General features: G+C 43.7%; 3 protein-coding genes across 8 annotated transcripts in view; 1 reads left to right on the plus strand and 2 right to left on the minus strand.

The window, feature by feature from the left end:
• Positions 1 to 22: 22 nt before the first annotated feature.
• SMIM13 (small integral membrane protein 13) lies at positions 23 to 12,732 on the minus strand. The gene is made up of 2 exons (XM_010708356.4): positions 12,516 to 12,732; positions 23 to 3,635 (listed from the first exon to the last, which is right to left on the minus strand). Exons 1-2 carry the CDS (start codon positions 12,589 to 12,591, stop codon positions 3,442 to 3,444), a joined length of 270 nt encoding a protein of 89 aa, XP_010706658.1. The 5' UTR covers positions 12,592 to 12,732; the 3' UTR covers positions 23 to 3,441.
• A 2,267-nt stretch (positions 12,733 to 14,999) lies between these two features.
• The window catches only part of LOC146544596 (uncharacterized), a 43,844-nt gene continuing 35,650 nt past the window's right edge, over positions 15,000 to 23,193 (minus strand). For 5 of the 6 annotated variants that reach the window (XM_085220212.1, XM_085220208.1, XM_085220210.1 and 2 more), the window contains 2 exons: positions 22,522 to 22,631; positions 15,000 to 17,092 (listed from right to left, as the gene is read on the minus strand). In XM_085220212.1, the coding sequence (XP_085076338.1) occupies positions 17,035 to 17,092; positions 22,522 to 22,631 (168 nt within the window). In that variant the 3' untranslated portion in view covers positions 15,000 to 17,034. Of the gene's footprint in view, positions 22,632 to 23,193 lie in introns of all 6 variants that reach the window. The other variant, XR_014882297.1, reaches the window with a different exon arrangement.
• The window catches only part of ELOVL2 (ELOVL fatty acid elongase 2), a 39,394-nt gene continuing 35,679 nt past the window's right edge, over positions 19,479 to 23,193 (plus strand). The window contains exon 1 of the mRNA XM_085220207.1: positions 19,479 to 19,567. Coding sequence (XP_085076333.1) covers positions 19,565 to 19,567 — 3 coding nt within the window. The 5' untranslated portion in view covers positions 19,479 to 19,564. The remainder of the gene's footprint in view (positions 19,568 to 23,193) is intronic.

Consider the following 23,193-nt stretch of genomic DNA (forward strand, 5'->3'; position numbering starts at 1 on the left):
AAAAGGCAGAAAGTCACTCCAATCAAGTACTCGTATCAAGTCTGGTTACTTTATTATTATTATTTTTAATCTGCACAGTTAGTTAAAACAGTTAACATGATGAAAACAGACAACCACAGAAGCTTTAGGTACAGTATCTTAACACTGAAGAAGCAAATGACCACACAGAACCCTTTTTTATGCTGGCCATTTCCAAACAAGACAGGAGTACATACAGAGGTCTAGTTCAGTGTAAAACCTGATGTTAAGCAGCAAGTTGCCCACAAGTTGCTGGACAGTATATGGTGTTTACTGCAGGTAGCTACAGTGCAGCAGTGTTAAGTGGATGAACTGCACAGAATTAACCTTATGAACAAACATTAGATCACCAGGATAACAGCCATAGTGGCTCGCTAACAGGTTTGAATTCTGCAATTCAGTAAGAAACAATTGTCTACATTCTTATGTTTTAACAATACTTTTCCTACTTAGTTCCACCAGTCCAAGCTGCATTTGTTCCAGCCTGCCTGATATTAACTGTTTAATTAACTGCCACATACAAGTAATCACTGCTTATTCAAAAGTTACACAGCCCCTGCAACAAGTGATATGAATATATTTAAAATAATCAACCCGAAGTACATTCAATAGAACAGCTGCAACAATAAGGCAATGAACAGTTTTAAAAATAGATTTTACTAAACAAAAACGATCAAATACATAACCTGTTGCCTTCTTAAGGTTTCAGACTTGAATGGTTCGATTCCAAGCTAAGTGCTTATTCACCAGTAACATTTTAGAAGTACACCAGTAAAAATATTGAAAGACATGAGTATATTGGACTGCCAGCAATCACAACCCAGGTCTTATCACAAGTGTGCTTTCACTCACGTAGCTTCACTTTTACAGGTTTGCATGAAGTGCCCTGCACGAAGATATTACTACAGACTCTGATAAAAAAAAAAAAAGTGTGTATTGACAGAAAATACCAGTATTATAAAAGTCTTCCTAACCTCATAATAGAAGCCCTTGGGCTACTACTACTAAGACTGTGAATGTTATACACTAGGCAGATACCATTATTGGCAGCTATGTCACAGCAGCTTTAAAAAAAATAGCATCAGAGGTTTAAAAAAAAAAAAAAAAAGACTGAAAATAGCTTTTGGGAGTGAAATGTACACTTACAAACCACAAAGGGATTTGTCTGGCTAGAGCAGATGAACCATCCAAAGATTCCACATCCATTTGTTTTAAACTACTATCTAATTGCATATTTAATCATTGTCAGCATTCAAACCCGCATGGATTTTCCTTCATTAACTTGTTCCACAGACTTGATTCTTACTCCCTTAGAGCTGCTTGGCTAGCTATATTTATTGCTGTAACTTCACATTTCTTCACAGCTACGAGAAGCAGAGACCGAGTTAACTTACTTATCTCAGCTGGAGATACTCAAAGCATGAGCCTTTTGCCATCTTCACTGGACTTACATCTAGGCAGAAGTGCAGTGGAGCGTTAATATTCCACATCAAGACCAAAAATAGAACTATCTCACTTGCGAGCCCACATAAGTAAAGCTCAAAGACATTAATGGTAAACACTTTTCTTAAGAAAAGTGCTCCAGTACTTGGTTATCACTGCTGAGCTGAAAACCTCATTGTGTGAAGATAAACAGGTACAAGAATATAGTGATATTAAGTTGCACAGGGCAAACAACCGAAAGCAGCAGGAAAAAAAACCTGGATTGCTTTTGTTCAGTTTGAATAGATAGCAATTTTACTTGTGAAGAAACATTATTAGGAATTCCCTTGTCAGTAATGAGGACAGAGGAAGAAGACTATTGTTTTTCTACATGTGTTTCAAGGATATGAGCACAGCACTGTCTAGTCATGCTTGAAAGTGTAATCCTGTAATACAAAGCATGCTTATACATACATGCTAGCAACTAAAACAACAGCTTTCAGACTTCCAAGGAAGGTCTGGACTAATTTTGTGTCCTTTAATGCTGAAACACCCAAATCATTTGCAAAGTGAATGCTCTCATTAATTTTCATTCACAGATGGCAAATTAAAACAAAGGCACCAGAGAAGTAGTCTTTTTGCCAGATGTAGGTGTACATAACGAAAAAGATTAAACGTTGCTGCTTTTAGCTACGCAAGCAAACCAAACTTTGAAAGTTACGTAGTTTAAACTCCTTAACAGCTCAAAGTACAATTGTGTTGTCCTGTTAAACAGTAGTTTTTACACAGTGAACAGTGATCCAATCAATACCACTTATCTAGTTTTGAGAGAGAAGTGAAGCTGTTAATGAAGCAGAGATTTTGGTAGTCTTTCCCCTCCACACACGCAGAGAGGTGGGATCTCCCTGGTCCTCCTCTTCCCAAAGATCTCATGCAGTCCTCTAAGTTGAAGAAGAGAACCAAATCTCCAAATTCTGAAGTGCAACGTCACAACCACTGTTTAACTCACTCTCAAAAAGGAGCAACTGCTCGTTACTGACAACATCAGTAAGTCCTCCACCAAACATGAGGTACCAAATTCATTGCTGTAACACTATCAAAGCATTAGAGTGATGACTACTAAATTGGTCAGAATGCCTCAATTGGTTCCAGGGTAAGACTTACATCTGGTATCAAATACCTGATGTAAAAGTGTTCAAAAGAGAAATACTTGGTATCCGAAAGCCAAGGATGACACTACAGGTCACTAATAAGTATATAATCTAGGCACCTTCTCCTCTCCAACACAAGTTGGACTTTAAATAAAAGGTTCAGGAAGAACAAAGAAATCTATCATAAATGTTCTACCTGTAACCCTTCTTGTGTCAAAACCAAGAAAACAGGTCTTATGACCCAATTCCTTTTTTTTAAAGGAGATAACCAAAACCTCTTAACTGTGTTCATCTAATATTGTTTTCTCATATTTCATTTCTATATAGGATATAAGAAAGTAACAAAATTTCACTTTAGAATACTTTCTAAAGCAGGATATTCTTTCAACCACTTTTCAAGTTCGCACGTGTTCTCACGGTTGAAAAAAATATATATTCATATATACCTAAAGAAATAAAATTCAATTTCACTATATGTAGTTGCAGTGCTGTAAAGAAAAATAATTTAGAAACTATTTCAAGTCTGAAATGTATATTATGTTCAGACAACTGCAGAGGCTATGCCTATGGTCCAGGACCTGTTTTTAATCTGTGTGCAGGGACAAGAGCTACAGCAGCTGAGCATTCTTCTGAAGGAGATTTCTCTCCACCTCATTTCTTTCAGGATTCTTTGCCTTGCTGCTGAAGCCCTCCCTGAACCCAAAGTAGTATATATTGACAGTTCAGAATAAAGGTCCACGGGTATTAATATTACCTCTTAAGTCAGTTTTTCAGTAAGAGCAAACCACTGAACACTACAGTGCAGAGGTGCTTAACCATTCGTAGTTAGCCAGAAGTTCACAGGAGTATTTTAAGTTGTTTCTTCTGCAGGTGCCCTTCGCTGCCGAGCAGATTTCTGTCTGCCTCTCTGTGGTGAAGGTGGAGTCTCCTGTTCAGCTTCTGTCTCCGAAGGCTCGTTGTCCCCTTGCTGGGAACCCGTATCACCTATCAATTCTCTCAGGAACTTGAATTTAGACAAAAACAATTGCCAGACCACATACCAGCCTGCAGGAAACAAAGAAAGAAGGTACCTCTTAGTTACTTCGTACGCACTGAGTCAGCTCTCAGGCAGAGTATATCAGAAAAACAAGGAGGAAAAGGAAAAATAGAGAAAGATTGGCTGCCATCTTAATTACTCTCCATCCCAACACTCCTTGCTTCCTCCCCCTCCACACACACACACACACACACCACACACACACACACACACACAGTCCTTTCTACAGTCCTATAAGCATCAATTCAGTTTGATCAGGTCTGCCCTCATCCCGAAGCAAATGGTTAAGCTCCAGGTTAGGACTGGACATATACTTAATTGCAGTGCCACAGCAAACTGTAAGTAGGCAATGACACCAGTGCAGACACATAGGACTCAGCTGTCAGGAGGAAACGAACTTGCATGGACACACCTAAAATACAGATGCTAGATTCAATACATAGAACTAGAATGGTTTGGGTTCAGAAGGGACCTCAAGGATCATGAATCTCCAACCCCCTGCCACATGCAGGGCCACCAACCTCCACATTAAATACCAGCCCAGGCTGCCCAGGGCCCCATCCAACCTGGCCTTGAACACCTCCAGGGACGGGGCATCCACAGCATCTCTGGGCAGCCTGTTCCAGCACCTCACCACTCTCTCTGTAAAGAACTTCCCCCTGACATCCAACCTAAATCTTCTCTCCTTCAGCTTCAAACCATTTCCCTTTGTCCTGCTGTTATCTACCCTTTCAAAGAGTTAATTCCCCTCCTGTTCATAGGCAGATGTATTTATATCTTAATCTAACCCAGAATCTTCCTATTAAAGTCTCAGTTATCTAAGTAGTTTGATAGAGATGCTCATGTGTCACCACACTGTGAACTAATGCTAATCCCTTCCCCTTTAGCTAGCAAGTCAACTTTCATAATCTAAACAACTTAAATGTCACTTCAGTGCATTTCACAGACAAGCAGGCTAAGATTCACGCTGTGATCCAAAAGCGTACTATATAAAAGCACAGTTTGCAGTACCAGAAACCATTGATCTTTGAGCTGTAAATTAATACTTCATTTTCCTCTCAGAAGGTTGGTCCATTCAATCCTATACTACTGACCCACACAAATACAAAGAGCCCTATTTGGCAGAACCAGGGACACCTGTCCTCTCCAGCTGCTACACAGCTGTCAGCAGAGAGTTTTCTGAGCGAGGACAAACAGCAGCATATGAAGCAATGGGATGCACTAACAGGTGGCACTTGTGTAACTACAGCATCCTGATTTTTCCTCCTCCTCCTCTGCAGCCGGAGTCATGCCAACACAAACAGCCATTACTTTGGACAAAGCAAGATCCCACCCTTTCCCTCTGCCCCAGAATACTCACATCCTGCAGACTTCATTTCCTCTACTTCTCTCCTACTGGGGAGTTGCAAATCCTACCCCAAGTACTTTCTTTTTCATTGACATCCAATCCTTTAAGTTATTTCTGACTCAACCAAATCTGATGTCTGACAAATGCATTAAAAACCCCCGCATCTAGAAGCAGCAAGTGGCTGGTCTGGTGCCTTTTCCTGTCACATCGAGGGGTAAAAATGGAAATAGTTTCTGTTTGAAAATGGTTTTCACTGAGATATATTTCAGGTCTCTTGGATCCACAGCGCTCTGTAAATTCTGAAGACCGTAAGTCAATGCATTTTCTCATAGCTCTAAAACTCATTAAGAAGGAATCAAATCCCCAAAAGCCACACTTATTTCCAGACCGCATAGAAAAGAAAACAAAATACTACAAGTGACCACAAGAAACAAGAAAGCGAGACCTAAGCAGAATATTACAAACCATCACGAGTGTGTTTGACTCCACAATTTGCTGACAGAGACAAGGTCTGGGATGCTACAAGTGAATGAAAAGCACGATGCCCTACCAAGTCTACTTGAGCATACAGCAGTGGTGAAACTCTCAGCCACAAACTGCCTGCTTCAAAAAAATCCTATCTAAGATACCTGCAAGGTGAATTAATGTCAAACAGATGCATTACTGCCAGAGAACAAAACGAGGGAAAAAAAACAGAAATATTCAGGACCTTTCAAAAATGATGTTGGAGGACACTGTCAGAAACATGACCTGAATATAGTTGGTGTAAATAAATACACCAGTAAGGAAGGCATTTAACTTTGGCAGGTTAAAGTACATCATATGCTTCCCTTATCACTGCAAACAGGCCATTTAAAATGCAGAATTACACCTCGGAAGAAAAGCAGCACTGAAAGATGTTAAGCGTTCCTTCTTAGATATTCTTTAGAACAGCAGCATTTCCCCCCCCCATGTTTGCTTTCAGGCAGACCACAGCAGTCTGAAAACCCAAAGCAGCAAATATCACAAGCAGACTGCAAAGCTCACTAGTTTAGGATAGAATCAGGACACTGCAGCCAACACAACTGCTTGTAGCCAACAACCAAACAGACCAGCAGGAAGAGACAAGTGAAGTGAACCTGGATGCCATGCACTGAAAAGAAAGCGACAAGAGGTTTCTCCACTGACCGCAGGAGGGACAGCTGGGCTTGGAAAAGAATGGTTGGGATTGGAAGGGATCTTTAAGGTCACATCTTTAAGATTTAAGTTCCAACCCCCCGCTGCAGGCAGGGACACCTCTCACTAGACCAGATTGCTAAATAAATTCAGTTTACCATCTCCACCAGGTTAGGAGGAAGTTTTTCATCCAGAGGGTGGTGACACACTGGAACAAGTTGTCCAAGGAGGTTGTGGATGCCCCATTCCTGGAGGCATTCAAGGCCAGGCTGGATGTGGCTCTGGGCAGCCTGGTCTGCTGGTTGACAACCTGCACATTGCAGGGATTTGAAACTAGATGAGCATACTGGTCCTTTTCAACCCAGGCCATCCTATGGTTATATGTCCCCGTCCACTGTTGCTTCACCATCTTCTCTTCTCAACTTTCCAACATTACACTCGGTGAAGGCACAGCCCTCCCCACACACCCTGCTGCTTCCACAAAGACTCACAAGATCTCCCAGACGAGGAGGTATAAGGCAATCAAAGCAGAAAGATTCCCTTCTTTCACTTGTTCTCGTTGCAGTGCCAGCTTGCGTGGCAAGTTTAAAAGAAAAAAATACATCCAAAACAAATACGCAGTTAAAGCTGCCCATTCAGCTGAGACACCCTGCTGCCTGGGAGGTACTGAACACAGCACATCAGAAGCTTCTTAGACATAAACAGACTCCCAAAGAACTGAAGACTGGAGGCAGATTCAAAGTACTGAGTTACTTCCACAACTGATGACAATGCATTGATTCTTCAGTCTCTTAGGAACGCAGCAGAATTGTAACACCAGACATCGTTCCACACTTTGTAAATTACATGACGTATTATAAAAAAAGAAATTAAAGTGCTGACACAGGACAGGTGGCTGACGCTGCAGTTTGCACATACAAAGCAGCTGGTCAGTTTGGGCAGGCCACTTGAAGAATTCCAATTGATTTAACTTCATCACAAAATACTCGATCACAATCAGTCCTCCAGGACAACCGTACATCACCGCAATGCAAAGCCAGGGCGCCAACTCTTGGTACAGCCCATATCTGAATCCAGAGAGCCTGGAAACCCTGCCAACAGCCGGTACTTTGCATTCAGGCAAAACAGCAGCTCCCAGCCTCTGCCAAGTTTTAAGCAGAGAGCGGCTGTCTTGCTCTGAATGCCACAGCTGGATGCTGCCCGAAGACATTTAAGCCATGATTGGCACTATGCCCTCAGCACATCAACCCCTCCTATAAATCGTGATGCAATGAGTTCTGTTTGCAAAGCTGGGACTGCTAGTCAAAGCCTCGGTCCCCAACTCCCAAGTATGCATCTATGCGGTGTCACCATGTGAACAGATCTTATGATTTGACCTATCAAGCCACCTTTCCTGCTATTTCCCCACAATGACTCCTAGTTTGTTGTAGAAGGGCGAGAAGCAATGCGATCTAAATATGGAGCTGCTCCCCCACAAGAGGTGAGGGGCACTGGCCTCAGACCCATCGGTTTCATGCACCTTACATGGGCCTGTAAGCAGAAGTTCACAGGGAAAGGGATGTCTTTATTGGAGTGTGTTCCCATCTTCCTGATTCAAACAGAAGAGATGCCTACAAAACAGAACAGGGGTAACACTAATTGTTTAAAAAAAAAAAAAAAAAAAGGGTAGTGAGGCACCAGCACAGTTTGCCCAGAGGGGTGGGGGATGTCCCATCCCTGAGACATCCAAAGAGAGGCTGGATGGGGCTCTGAGCACCTGACTGAGCTGTAAATGTCCCTGCTCATTGCAGAGGAGTTGGGGAGTTGGACCAGATGATCTTTAAAGGTCTCTTCCAACTCAAATGACTCTATGATTCTAGCAAGTGATATGGAGTGCCACTGAGCAGTAACCTCTGCTTTCTCAGACAAAATAAAACTCGCTGAGAAGGGAAGAAAGTTGATGAAGTAACAGTGCAAGAGAGTTTGGAAGTCTGGCTTCTATTTCTGCCTTCACTATCAACTTCCTGAGCAGTCTTGCAAAATAGTTTTACCTCTGTCCCCATTGATTTAAAAATAGCTGCTATTCCAGCAGCAAAGACTAATTTAGGGCTGTGCTATTATCAGGCTGAGCCAGCCCCACATTCAATTATGTAAACGTCCACGACAGAAAAACTTCACATCCATGAAGAGGAAGTGCACAGTTCTAGATGCTGACATGACATTTGGGAAAGCAGAGTTCTGCTTCATGCTCTGTGTTTAATATCCTCTGTGACACAGCCAAGTTGCTAATTCTGTGCCTTTTAGAAAGATCCACTGCCCCAGAGTACTCAGCTATGAAGCTGATTAGACTGAAGAAGGCATGCACAGCTCAGAGCACTAGCAGCAGGCACCAGCTGATCTAGTGCTTGGTCCACCCAGCTCCTTAAGCCCCCTCCTGCTTAGTTGAGCATCCTCTAACACATTTCTGCTGACCGACAGCCAGGAAACATGCTCTGGCCCCATCTTCCATTTTTAACAGGTTGAAAACTCAGCTTGAAATGAAAAGATACCTTCTCTCTAGCTAGCCTAATCAGGCACAGCTCTGCTCGTCTTTAGAGATTGACTCATTTCACACGGTCACAAAACTGTCCAGACAAAAGCACTGAAATTCCTGAGGCAGAATTTAAGACTCTGCTGTTTTTCCACTTGCAACCAAGTTGCACACCTGTACCGGCAATTTGAGTCACACAACCTTTGTTTTAAGGTCATCTTCATCTCTTCAACACCACCCCTCTGGCCTCGCTCCCCAGACCAGACCAGCACCTGTCTGTTTGTTGCACTGAAGACACGTGTGTGCTTTCACCTGGCTCCACGTGTTAATCCGTTGGGAAAACAAACGCACAGTAAGCAGTGCTGGAATTCACCTCGGCTGGTCTTCTGTTTCACCCCATCTCCTTCGCTCTGCTCTCCTAGCAGCTGCAGAGGAGCAAGGAAAGCACTAAAGCGATGAGACCAGGAGAGAAACCAGAGCAAAGTAGTCTGACAGGATGGCAATCAAGTAGAAGCAATTTACCTTTGGCCCACTTTCAGAAGAGCGACTGAAAAACAGCTATGGTTATAGTCTCTGAATGGTTTCTGTGTCAAATGTGCTCAGTTTACAAATTCTACTCGCTGCAAACCCTACCCTTCCTTAACAAATTGAGATCCACATGGAAAATGGCAAATGCAAGCATCCAGAAGCGTTAAATGAATAAGAGACCCGATTTCTTCTGAAGTATTCCTAGAAACAAATGCCTAATTGCATATTGCAATGCATAATCATTTGCTTTTCACACGGCTGATGAACTGATCCTCATAACTTCCAATATTTTGTGCTCTGAATTTTTATCTTCAGAAAAATTTTGAACTCGACGGGATGTGTGCTGTGAAAACTTCAACAGTGGGAAGGATTTCACGTTTGTGATCCGTAACAAATTCACACCATCGTGGGACATCTCCTGGATGCTTCAGTACATTGCTCTCTGCAAGCATTCACACCACAAGTCCTTCTATATAGGCCACTCAAAACCCAAGCGACAGTTCTTCAGTCTCTTGACCCTGTAAGCCCTTTTCTGAGACTGTTAAATACCTCTCATCAGATGGCTATAAAACATTCTTATCAGCTTAAGTTTATTCAAGCTTATATTCAACCGCTGTGGCGTCAGGTTTGTCAACTAATTTTATGCCTCACTGGCTGGCATTTACTCATATCCTGTCACACAGAGCGCTCATCTCCTCAGGACGCCAGCAGGCTGTAAAGAACAGAGATCTATAGCTAAGAAGGCAGTAAGAAACCACCTATCACAGGCACAATTAGCTTGAAGGTAGCTTATATTCCAGTTAACAGCAGCCTTGACACAACCTCTGCTCAAATATTTTCCATTCATAGCCTTGGCACAAAAGCTAGAAGCATCCCACTACTAACTAATTAGTAAATGCAGTATAACACTGTGGGGAAAAAAAAGCATTACCAGCACAGCATGAATTGCTACCTAACCCTACCTAGTCACTTCTAACAGGGCAACAGTCAAAAAGCACCAGTCTCAAACCATTAAAAGCTTTCTGTGCTTAGTACCTTTAACATCTAGGTATGTTTTGGCAGCCTTTGTAAGAAGCTCTGATATTGTAACACTGACAGTATGGCTTAGATAAGTTGACAAACCTCTTTTCTATGAGCTTCAAAAGGTAAAAGTCTTGGCCTCCAAAATACTCTTTGTTAACAAGCTTGCCATTTTCCCCTTTTGTAAAAGAATAGTTTTTCCTTAGTTAAGCCTGTTGGCTGATCATTTAACATAATGTACTCCAGTTCCTCAGTAATAAAGCAATGGAACAATTGCTGCTCGATCACCTTTTACACACCCTTGGTTTTATAACTGTCATCCTCCCCCAGCCACGTATTTACCAGGCTAGACAGGTCTAACCTACTTAGAATCTCTTCATGCAGAAATCATTACAAGGCTCTCACCACTCCATAAGAAAACTCTTGGGTTTTTTCCTTTAAATAGTGAAATAGACAGGTGGAGACATAAGCACATGATAGATCCCTGTAGCAGTATAACAGCACTTCCTATTTTATACTGAACATCTAACACTGGATTTCCCTATTTTCTTTCGACAAAGAATTAGCATATTTCAGAGGAATGCTTGCAATGACAAATTAATCCCCTGCTAATCCTTTCTTCAAGATAGTAACAGTTCTGTTTGAACCCATTATATTAATTATCCCACATAATTTATGGGTGCACGTACTGCACACTTAGGTTCAAGCGCTGTTCCAAAAGAAATGCCTCCTATTTTATGATGTTGACCCCCGACATCAGAGGCAGATGGTGGTGGTGTGGCAGCAGCGGTTTTACCTTCCCACCAACACTCTGTTACATGTTGTCACCACGTAACAGACAGCAGTAGAGGGGCAGTCTGACATAAGGGCATCTGACATGGAAGTGCAGATGAAGCACAGGTGCATCATTGTATTCCTCCATGCAGAGGAAAAATGGCACCCGTGACACTCATCAACACTAGCTGAACACTTCTAGAGGCTGAACAGTGGATGTGAGCACAGTGAGGTGGTGGGTAATGAGTTTCAGCACTGCTAACAGTGATGTGAAAGATAAGTCACATTCCAGATTTCCACAGATCTCTGTGAGTCCAGCATGCAGGCTCTTGTTCATGACTGGTGAAAACACACAGCTAATAGTGCTGTCCACATTAGAAAGCAGTGGTTTGTAGATAAGAATTTGCTCTATCAAATAGCGTTATTGTTCTCTTTATGTTGTAGCTCCCATGGAAATAAATAAGAGGCAATACTTTTAGAGTGACCACAGACGTTAACACTGCATTCCTCCTATCATTTCATTATCCAGTCTCTTGATATTGCAAAATCTTTCCGTAATGCTTCACAGCTTTGAGTACAACCAACTTTTTAAAGCATCAGGTGTCAGCAGACTCTTCATTTGCCTCACTATGTTTTCAAAAATCACTTACAAATCCACCAGGAGTCACTTTTTTAATCTCAGGAATGCATGATACTGAAGCATAGTTGAGTTCAGTGTTGGTGGCCTTCATTTTTACTTCTTTTTAAATTCCAAGTTCAACACATTGATCACATCACCCCCACACACTACATCAATGCTTCCTTCCAACAACACCCAAAGACCTGTAAAGTTGTCCCTATCATTTATATAACCTTTTTCTCTACATCTAGAAAGTATACGTTCCAGAAAGTCCTCTTTTTCTTTGTTTATTTTTTTATACGTGGAACCAAGCATTGCTCTCAGCCAACACAGAATCACAGAATGGTTAATGTTGGAAAAGACCACTGAGATCATTAAGTCCAACTGCCAACCCACCCCCACCATGCCCACCAACCACGTCCCGCAGTGCCACATCCACACAGCTCTTGATCACCTCCAGGTGACTCCACCACCTCCTTGGCAATCTGTTTCAGATCCTCATCACTCTCTCCGAGAAGAAATCTTTCTTAATTTCCAATCTGAACGACTCCTGGTGCAACTTGAGGCCATCGCCACCGGTCTGACCACCAGTTATGTGGGGGAAGAGGGCAACCCACACCTTGCCACAGTGCCCTTTCAGTTGTAGAGAGCGGTAAGGTCTCTCCTGAGCCTCTTCATCTCCAAGCTAAACAATCTCAATTCCCTCAGCAGCTCTCCATCAGACCCTTTCGTTTCCTCAAGCCAATGTACAGAGATGTGCCACCAGAGCCTGCGAACACAGCAGACAGGCCACAGAAACACAGAGCTCGCAAAAGTCCCCCCCAGATCATCGATATTTCCCCACCGGACCACGTCCGTCCGTACAACACCGACACGTTTCTTCAACGCCTCCAACCACGCCGCACAGCGACGCCGGCGCCGTTTTGGGCACTCACCGCACAGCATGAAGAGCAGCACGCAGGCCAGTGTTGCCACGATCACCAGCAGGGTCAGCCCGATGCTCTGCCACATGCTGCCGGGCCCTTCCCCGCCGCCACGAGCGGGGCCCGATTCCCGACGGCGGCTCGGCGGCCCGCTGGCCCCTCACGCAGGGCCCGACCCGGACCGGCGGCGTCGTCGGGCACGGACAAAAGCCCGGAGGTTACAGGGCGCGGGCAGCGCCTCGCACGGCCGCCCACCGCCCCGGAGAAAGAACCGGCAGAGCCCAGCGCCAGCCGAGCCGGCGGCAGGGCGGGCTTTGGAGCGCGGCGTGGTGACGCGCGCGGAGCGCGGAGCATGCCGGGAAGCGTAGTTCCGCTCCCCGGGGGGGCGGACGGGTACCGAAGGCAGCGCAGACTACAATTCCCAGCGTGCCCCGCGTCGCCGAGCGAGCTCCCGCGGGCGGAGCGTGCGCCCGTGTTATCGCCGCGCGTTCGTTTGCGTGTGGTATTACAGCAGGGCGCCCGGGCGTCTGCCGAGGCAGCGTTTTCACACCCGCACCACCCCGCTGCGGTTCCAATTCCGCGTGACCTTAGTGCCTGTGCCCTCTGCTGACGCTGCAGCTGCCTTCCCTCAGAGAAATCAGGTTACCAGGAGCCCTGCGATAAGGGCGGTGCTCCTTGCCGGCTCTGACCTCGCCCTTAGCACCGCAGTACGGTTATCAGCTTCCCTTCTAGCCCGGGAGGCACTCTTAACGTTTATAAAACGTGTGTTAAATCCACTGCTTTCATTGCCGTGAAGATGTCACCGCTGCGGTGGGATGTCACGGAAAAGCCAATCCATTTCTCTTCGTGTTTCGTATATGGATGGTCTTAAAATCCCCCCTTCCAACTGAAGCCAAAATTCGTGCTTTTGCTGCCCACCGAGTGTCCCAGCTGCATCCCCCTTTCAGGATACCTCCAAGCCCAAAGTACTCACACATGCAATCATAGAATGGCCTGGGTTGAAAAGGACCACAATGATCACTCAGTTCCAACCCCCTGCTACGTGCAGGGTCGCCAACCAGCAGACCAGGCTGCCCAGAGCCACATCCAGCCTGGCCTTGAAATCCCCCACTCAGCTACGTAAAGCTGCTGTCACTTCACCAGCTCAGCGCCTGAGTTCCATCTTCCCATTTCAGCCTTTCTCTCCCAGCAGCCCCAGCCCTGGTTAATGCCCTGCCAAACCCACCTGTCGCATTTCGCAAGTGTTGTCCTCCTTGAAACACCTTTCCTGATGTGTCTCAATAACTGAATACTGTGACATGTTTCCTCGTCTTTCATTCTAAATTGTTACATGCATGCTTAAGCAAGATTTCTTCTGTATTGCAAACAAACAAGGCAATAATAGTTACCACCATATTAACTTCTGAAGAAACAAATAAGTTCCCTCCTAGCTACGCAGCTCTGTTTCTCTTATTTTTCACTTTTCATGTATAGTTAGAGCAAATTCTATGAGTATGGAACTGGAATGTTCACTGTCCTGTAAGACAGCTGTCACATTTTGGAGCTATTCAAAAAATTTTGTGCACATCATTATACAGCTCCAAACAGTTTTATGATTAGTAGTTAATTAATTCACATCGCATCCCCAAACCACATTACAGAGCCACTCAGCACCCACAGACTGATGAAAAAAATTATCCTGGTATGAAGTCATCCTGGATAAATATATACCATAATGATACCATCTAAGGCAGTATGCTAGGAAATAAAGATGAAAGCAGGGAGCAATTACATTTTTCATATTACACTGCACAGGCAGACAGCTTTTTAATCAACATGTCTTCAGTGTGGAAAACCTTCATTTTATTTAAGCGTGCCTTTCTCTACAATGCAACACACAAAATGAAGGGGTGTCAGGCTTGAACATAAGCCAGCTCCAAATGGTAAATCCTCTTAGTTTGAAAGAACTAGCTCATAAACCGAAGCTGATATAATTTTTGTTGCTGGTACTAGCTGGTTGAAACATTCATCTTCTGCCAATTAAAACCTTCTCAAATTATACTACAAGAAATGCTCTCCCAAAGTCGGACCTCCTTTACCAGAAGCAAGTCTTCTATGCTCCAGACTTTCTGCTTTCAGTGGCCTGTTGTTGCTGGAGGTCAATACTGACGTAGGACTGAAGTTGTCCTCAGTACTGACAGCAAGCCAGTAAAAAAGGCTGTATTGCATTATGGTTAAACAATATGCAATAAACAGTTAAACAGGCAAATCCTCGCTGGCACAGAGAAGAGATAACTGTGGATGTTACATTTTAACCAAGCCACGAGATAAAAGGAGAAACACTTCCTCCTCCAATCATTTGGTGAATAGAATCTTAGTTATCTGATTTTTCCTAAGGCTATGAAGCCTTTCCTATGGACCACATTTGTGTCAACTGAAACACGTATGAATATTTCTATCTGAATGAAAAACAAACAAGCAACAACAACAACAAGTCGATAATATTGTATGCATTTATTATATACCATGGGGTAGGACAACTACCTTGACAATAACCCAGCATCTGACATGGATTTCACAGAGCAGCACTGACATGCAGTGTTGCAAATAAGCCAGCTAAAGACTAGCTGTAATCCAGTTTCTGAAGGCACAATCCTTATCTAAAGGGTGTGAAAGCCAATGCACCTAGACCAACCAGTTCCTTCACAGCAATCAGTTAACTAGTGCTTATGTTTGTGCTGCAAAACAAGATGAGGGATGTTCTTATCTGTCATTCACCAGGTTGAATGAAACATATGTTCTAAGTATCAACTGCTTTTGGATTTGCCTCTTTTGGCCTCCTTTTCAGCTTGAGTATGGGGAAAATTTTATGTTTCGCTTGCATTTAATTTATTTGTAGCACAGCTTTCACTGATGTCAGATGCAGCTGTAAGTGCTCAGCACTTTGACAAATCTACATTGAATTACCCTAAGGCAACAGCAGAAGGAAGAAAAAAAGTCATTAACTAGCTCTAGAAAATAAAAATATTTAAATGATTGACCCATAATCATATGACAATTATGTTATATAATCAGTGTATTCTAGTCCTCCTAAAGAATTTCAGACACCTAATGAGATTATCTTTTCTCCTTTTCAACACCCTTGCATCATTCACAGCCTGCTTTTCATTTATCATACACTCTGTGCATTGATGAAGGAGTCTTGCCAAAGGCTACTAAAGTAAATAAGGCTTATTTAAATGAATATGCACAAGATGAGCAAGCTAAAGTAATCCAGGCATTTTTTGTTCTACCATGTCCTATTTTTCAAGTCCTTGTCTTGGCAAATGAAATATCTTTAAAGGTAACTGGCAACCACACCAAATGCTTTAGCCAAAACAACAAATTTGACCCAGCTACCCAAGAACGTGGCTGAGTAGTAATAGGTCATGCAGAAAATGCAAAACGTAGTCCTTTCTTCTACCCAGAATACCCTGACCTTTTGACCATATACAGTACTATTTCCCAGGGAAGGAGCACAGAGAAGAGCTTGGGTGCACCACTTTCCCTCTGCATTACCTCATTCTATAAGCTCCTTGAGGAAGGACATGGCTCCTGATATAGGTCTCAACAGAGCAGGGCAATGATCCCCAGCTGGAACTTCTGCACACTATCATAATCCTAAATGTATGAGAGAAACTGTACAGTTCCAATCACAACTCACAGCAAGCTACCACCGTCAGATCCTCACCAGAGATATTTGGACAATGAACAACAGAGTGTCTAAGCACAGTCTCTTGTGTTTACCTTCAGTTTTTGGTTCAGAGCCACTAATCTTTTCCTGGTTCTTGGCTGATTTAAATGAGCAACACAGACTATTTATACGAAGATGCTAAGTGTAAGAGGGATGGGAAGATTCTATTTGTGGAAATTTATAAAATAGCAGATTGCGTAATTAAACTATAACTGTAAGCACAGCCAGGGACTTTTCCTGGACGTTTTGCAATTGCATTCCAGCGTTAGCAGAGTGAATACCTGCAAATATTCCTTTACTCCGAAAGAGGGTGCTAAAACATAATATTACAAAGCTATGCAATCCCTCAAATCAATACTTTCTGCAACATAAGTTTATTATGGCTTAGTTTTTATTTTACAATCCCACAGCTGGCAGTTTAATACAATGTTTAGTTTTACATTTACAGGCATATTACACCAGCTATAGTTTCAAAAACTAAAAACACTGTAATAAAGTTTTTTATTACTTCTGTGTGCTGAGGCGGGGTTTGGATTCACCCGTTTTGCATGGAAGATGACAGCATGCATTTGGTTGGATCCCAGGCACTGAGCATAGCAGACATGTGCCAGGCATGTTATCTTTGTGTGGTTGCTGAACAGCACGTTCTGCTCCAAGAGCAGGCAGAAAAATAAGCCAACGTGTGGAAAAACGGAACTGCTTATTTCCAGCTGAAATTCCTCAGAAACAGAGAGAGTAAATGGAGGCAATTGAAACAGCTCTTCACTCAGAGACAATGCTGTTACACAACTACTGTTCATGATGAAATACCACAGGGCATTAACTTGAGTTCTGCTGATGTAGGGATTGCTGCTGGTTGGACGTTATCAGAAGCCACCTATGAAGGTTGAGGTGGGAAAGAATATTTGAAGAGCATCTGATCCAACCCCCTGCGCAAGCAGAGTTGTCCAGGTTGCAGAGGGCTGTGTCCAGTCAAGCTTTGGGCACCTCTGCATCTTAGGAAGGGCATCTTTGAATTGCACTGATTTTGGAACCACCAGGTCCCACTTGTTTCCAGCTTAGAAGGAAACAGGATGGACAACGTACCACATATCAGACAGTTATCAGACAGCTGCTGCTAAGTTTCAGTCACTAGGAAAAAATATTGGTCTGGGAAAGAAAAATACATTCAGACACGTCTTCCATTGTCAATCACTGCTCTTCATCACTATCTTCTTCAGAACTTGGAATTAAAAGTCAGGACTTGCCTATTTCACAGATTTGTCCTGTCAACAGAACCTGTACTAATCACTGAAAAAACCTTCTTTCCCTGAGCAGCAATCTCAAATGGAAGAGGTGATCATTCTTGTCTCATCAATTCTATTTCTAATTCTATTGACAGAGAACACTGGTTAGGCACCTTAAGTGCAATGTTATGGGGAGTTTTCAGGTTAATGTCATAGGCTTTTGTGCTAACACTCAGTGAGTATGATTAAGAACTGCTGGTAACAAGACTGCATGGAATCAGTTAGCAAAAGCTAACGCATTTTGTTATTTCTTTGTCTAATGCCATTTTTACGATGTTTTTAGTTTTTGAAACTACAGCAATAAGATGAATGGGAGGAAAGGCTAGCAGGTCAACCTCAGGACCCATGGTACTTTGGTATAGACTAACACACTGGAATTTGGAAGCTCAAGCAAACAAGCTTGTGTCTATAAAAGTGGGCTAGATGTTACATGAGGACATGCTTACACGTGAGGCTGCTGGCACATCTTTTCTGGGCAGGCAAGCAGCACTGGGATGCTAGCCATTCTCACTACATTTGGTATATCTGAATCTAGAGCTAAGAAAAAGCAAGGAGTAGAGTAGTACATGAACAAAGCTCTTCAGGAATGATTTAAGGTTTAGAACATCAGCGCTACGTTTTGGATCAATAAAGGCTTTATACATCAAGCACACTTTAGTTTGTGAAGATGCTACCTGTTGCACACTGCACGTGGTCCCTTGGCTTGCTTCCATTGCCTGTGCCCCTGGCTCTGGGAAAGGCTGGTCACTGAGCTCTGCTTGGCTATACTCTGAGCAACCAGAACAGGGAGAACAGCGCTGGAAGCACTTTGTCATTTGTGGCATGTTGTTGTTGACAATTCTTTGTGTCAAAAATTCAATTAAAATGGATAATTTTAATATTTTGGGAAATATTATTTTGAATTCACAAACCAAAGACTGTTTTATTAAATACTGGGGGAAAGACATTTTCAATAATCCTTGATAGAATCATAGAATCATATGGCTTGGGTTGGAAGGGACCTCAAAGATCATTAGGTTCCGACCCTACACCCCAGGCAGGCTTGCCAACCGCTACATCAAAGACTAGATAGACTGCCCAGGGCCCCATCCAGACTGGCCCTGAATGCCTCCAGGGACAGGGCATATACAATCTCTCTGGGCAGCCTGTCCAGCACTTCACCAGCTTCTCTGTGAAAAACTTCCCCCTGACATCTTATCTAAATCTCCCCTCCTTTAATTTAAAGCCATTTCCCCTTGCCCTATTAGTATCTAACCACGCAAAAAGGTGGTTCCCCTGCTGCTGATAATCTCCCTTTACGTATTGGAAGGCAACAATGAGGCCACCCTCACAGCCTTCTCTTTTCCAGGCTGAACAAGCCCAGTTCCCTCAGCCTGTTTTCACTGGGGAGGTGCTCCAGCCCTCTGATTATCTCTGTGGCCTTCCTTTGGCTCCAATAGCTCCACTTCTTTCCTGAGCTGGGGAGCCCAGATCTGGATGCAGTACTCCAGATGGGGCTTAAATAGCTTAAATAAATGTTTTATAGGAGATATAATGCCTTGCTTGCATTCAGATCAGAAATCACTTTAGAAAGTGTAAATTGCTGTCTTTGTTCTGACAGGCACAAAGCCTCCCCCCTTCCCTTTCTCTTGTTTAGTATCTGAGCAGTCACGGAGCGGGCCAGTAGCTCCCACTCTTTCACCTCTTCTCCGGCCAACCTAAACTAACACGTGGCTACCCATTGCCCCAGTTGCGTAGAGAGGGAACATCGATCTCAGTTTGGCACAGCACGAGGAAGAACCGAAGCTTCAGGTCAGAGCACTTCCAGCGCAAATACGAGTGACGGGGCACCGACTGCACGCTCCCAAACCGGCACCTCCGGGGCTGAACCCTCCCCGCCGTTTCTCAGAGGCCTCCTGCCACCCTCCACGCCGACGGCGGGGCGGTGGCGGGGCTCCATCCCTGGGGCTGCCGGCCGGGAGGCGGCGCGGCGGGCCGGAGGCGGCGCCTTATAGGGCGGGCGCGGCGGGAACGGCGGCAGAGCCGGGCCGCTACCCTGGACAGCGCCTCACAGCCGCGGCGCCATGGTGAGTGCGGGAGGCCGCGAAATGGCGGCTCCGGGACACGAGAGGAGCCCGGGGCTGCAAGGCGGGGAGCGGGGAAGGCAGCCGGAGGAGCGGGGTGCTGGGCGCCGGGGGTGGGCGGTGCGCAGTCCCCTTGGAAGCGTGCGGGGGCCGCTCCGGTAAGTGCACCCCGTTATCTCTCTGCCTGCAAGCGGGTGCGTTTTTCTCTATTTCGAGTCGCGTTTGAGCAGCTTACATAAAGAGATTACTGCCGGTGGCATGATAATCGAAGCGCCCGCTCTAGCCATACAATCTGCCGTGGCACACTTTCTTTTTTTCCACGTAGTGAATGAACAATGGAGTTTTAGGTTCCAGTCTGACGTTTAGGAGAGTTGAAGTGGAACAGTGCAGCCATCTGTTTAGCAAGTAGGAACTCTCCGCAGAGAGCATCGTGTCGTGCCGTCATGGTAACTTCCCGGAGGACCTCATCCCGTTTGCAAACGGCGAGGCACGAAGTGTAGTGCTGACCTTGTGCAGTAGAAGAGCCCTGTGTGGGTGTTCTGCACTCCGAGGCGTAACGGGGCTGAATACCCCATCCAAGCTTGTCGTATCAGAAGTGGTGACATGATTTTTTCAGAACCTGATTCTTCTTTCATACAACTTAACAGAATTGCTTTTTTCCCAAATGATTTTGCAATACATCCTGTAATTTTTGCCTTTCACGCATACAAATCAATTTGGAATCCCCTTTGCGGTGATCAGCTAAGATATGAATGATATTCAATTCCATTAATTGAGTCCTTTTCCTAACAGTCACCTTCTGTAATTCTGAATTTGTTTCTCCTATTCAGTGTGTTTGCAGTCCACTCAGAGGTACATGATAGTTAGGTTAGATAGTAGGAGGAAGTTTTTAACTCAGAGGGTGGTGACACACTGGAACAGGTTGCCCAAGGAGGTTGTGGATGCCCCATCCCTGGAGGCATTCAAGGCCAGGCTGGATGTGCCTCTGGGCAGCCTGGTCTGCTGGTTGGCGACCCTGCATATAGCAGGGGGTTGGAACTGGATGATCATTGTGGTCCTTTTCAACCCAGGCCATTCTATGATTCTATAATAAATGGCATATAAATTTATAGAATTATAGAATCATAGAATTTCCCAAGATGGAAGGGACACGTAAGGATCATTGAGACCAACTCCCAGATACACACAGGACCACCCAAAAATCAGACCATATTCCTGAGAGCATTGTTCAGATGCTTGAAGTCTGGCAAGCTCAGTGCCATGACTTCCTAGGAACTCCAGAATGGCTTTCCACTACTTTACTGAAGAGCTATTTCTTATAGTGCTGGGTAAGACAAGAAAACAAAACATGACTAAGTTACTGATCTAGTACTTGATCTAGCAGTTGACAAGCCTGCTTGCAGCAGGGTGGTTGGAACCTGATGATCTTTGAGATCCTTTCCAACCCAAGCAGTTCCATAATTCTAAGATACTACAACTGCACAAAGCCTGAAATACCAGCCATTGATACCATCTCTCTTATTATATAATGATTACGATTACAGATAAAACTGGTGTTCCAGAAGGCAATGTGTGTTATTTATCAGTGACTGGTACAAGTAATATCCAGGTTGAGACAGCTTGAAAGAAAGTTAGAATAGCCTGAAACAGGTAAAGTATTTCATTTGGATTCATCTCATTTGGACTGAGATGACATCAGTCATATGAGTACAAATGAAAAAATTACAAATATTGACAACTTTGTATGCCTGCTAATGGAAATTATAGTTGACGCTTTTCTTTAACCTGTCATTTCTGTTTCTTTAAGCTGTTTTATTCAACTTTGAATTATTCTTTGAACAGCTGGCAGCAGTAGCTAGATACAGGTGTTCAGAGTTACACGTGAGCTCTATTAGCAAGTTTTTGCTCTCCTGTATGTCCAATAATCTGTTATTGCTGAAAAGTGGCTTAGATTTTGCAATTGTTATTCATAAATGCATGCATTCTGAGGGGAAAATGGCCAATTTGGTAAAATCCCCTAACCAAAGGTTGGTTTGGTTCTAAAAGTTTGAAAGAGTGTCATGGGAGCATTAGTGCTTGAAGATGAAACCCAAGCTTTTGATGAAAATTGCTGCAATGAACCTAATTAAAAGTTGCAGCCCATTGGTGTCTAGGTAGTCTTGAAGCTGACTGAGGGAAGAGAGGAGGATGCTACTGACAGTACCAGGAGCAAAGAAATAATAACCTTAGATTTTATGCCAAGAAGTATGAACAATATTTTATCATCCCCTTCTAAAGTGGCATAGGCAGGTATGTGTTACTAATGTCCCCTCTACTCCAAGAGTTTCATCAACATCATAGGCATTACATCCCTATTATTTATAGAATGTAGCATAACGACACTTTAAAAAAATTCATTTTGTTGAAGCCACAAAACAGTCTTCGTGAGGCTTTCAGTGTTTCCTTGTTATCCCCACACTATGAAGGCAACCACAGTGGGACAGTGCTGCTTATGCAGTTCAATACGGCTGTGCTTACTTCAGTGGATCTAGGTCAAATTACACTGGCTAAGGATTTGGCTGCACCCTTGAACTTTAAACCGATTATAAATTTTGATTTGTCAGTATATTTTTTGTGGGGTCAAATCCCACATTTACAGAGTGACAGAGTGCGTAACCTTGCACAGTGCACGGCAACTAATGCTTACAAAGAGGCTAGATAGCACTAAGGTAAGCATAAACATGGGGATGGCATGACACTGTATTTAATAGGTTCAAGTAGCTCTACAACAGTCCGGATGCAGATGGGTTATTTAGATAGAAGGTAGAATATTTGTTTTAAGTTTTCCAAGAAACTTAGGCAACCAGTGTAATTTGAGATTGATGAAGGACACCGAACTCTTCCAAGAACCATGGCCATCATATCAGGGTACGATGCTTGATAAGTAAATTCTTATTTGCATAGCTGCTTATAAATACCTGTTATATAAACTTGCATCCCGGCCTTGGTTTTGACTCCTTTCTTCCCTAGGAATACTCTCCCCATTCTTTAAAACTGGCCATTGCATCTTCATTACAATCACTCTGACCTGTAAAAGAAACAAATATCCATTGTTTGTCAGGCACTTCGTTTAATGTTAATTTCGTTTAATAGCATTTCTTGATTTTTATTAAGGAAAATAGTTGATCAGATCCAAACCCATACAATTTGAGACTCAAATCCATATTTAGTGATAAAGTAATATGCCACAAGTGCAGCTTGACTTGTCATTGAAGAAAGGATGGAGATAAATCAGGAGGATAAAACTAAGTGTACTACAGAACCAAGAGCTGCTGGGATGAGTCTGCCTTGCGAAGGTGCTGTGGAAGGGCATAAGTAGCATTCCCCTGCTACACTAGAGAAGCACCACTTGGTGAGTCTGGGTCCTGCAGCACTGCCACATTATAAATGACACACTTAAGAACTCAGGCATTTCAAATTTATTAGCCAATTTGTAAGAGCTTGGCAACAGCTGAGCTTACAAATCCATTATTTGCATGCAGCCTGCATGCCTTGCCTTACCGTGTGCTAAATACTTGAACCACTCTGGCTACATCTTTACCCATAGATCTGCTGCCCAGCTTACAAGTAGGATTCAATATGAAATCAAG

This window comes from Meleagris gallopavo, chromosome 3, assembly GCF_905368555.1.
Source record: "Meleagris gallopavo chromosome 3, MGAL_WU_HG_1.1, whole genome shotgun sequence".
NCBI lineage: Eukaryota > Metazoa > Chordata > Aves > Galliformes > Phasianidae > Meleagris > Meleagris gallopavo.

Excerpts from the sequence above, each read along its gene's own strand:
- SMIM13 (XM_010708356.4), bottom strand. The coding sequence starts at position 12,591 with ATGTGGCAGAGCATCGGGCTGACCCTGCTGGTGATCGTGGCAACACTG. Across the intron at positions 3,636-12,515 it reads GCTGCTCTTCATGCTGTGCG|GCTGGTATGTGGTCTGGCAA; the intron begins GTGAGTGCCCAA and ends TGTTTCCTGCAG.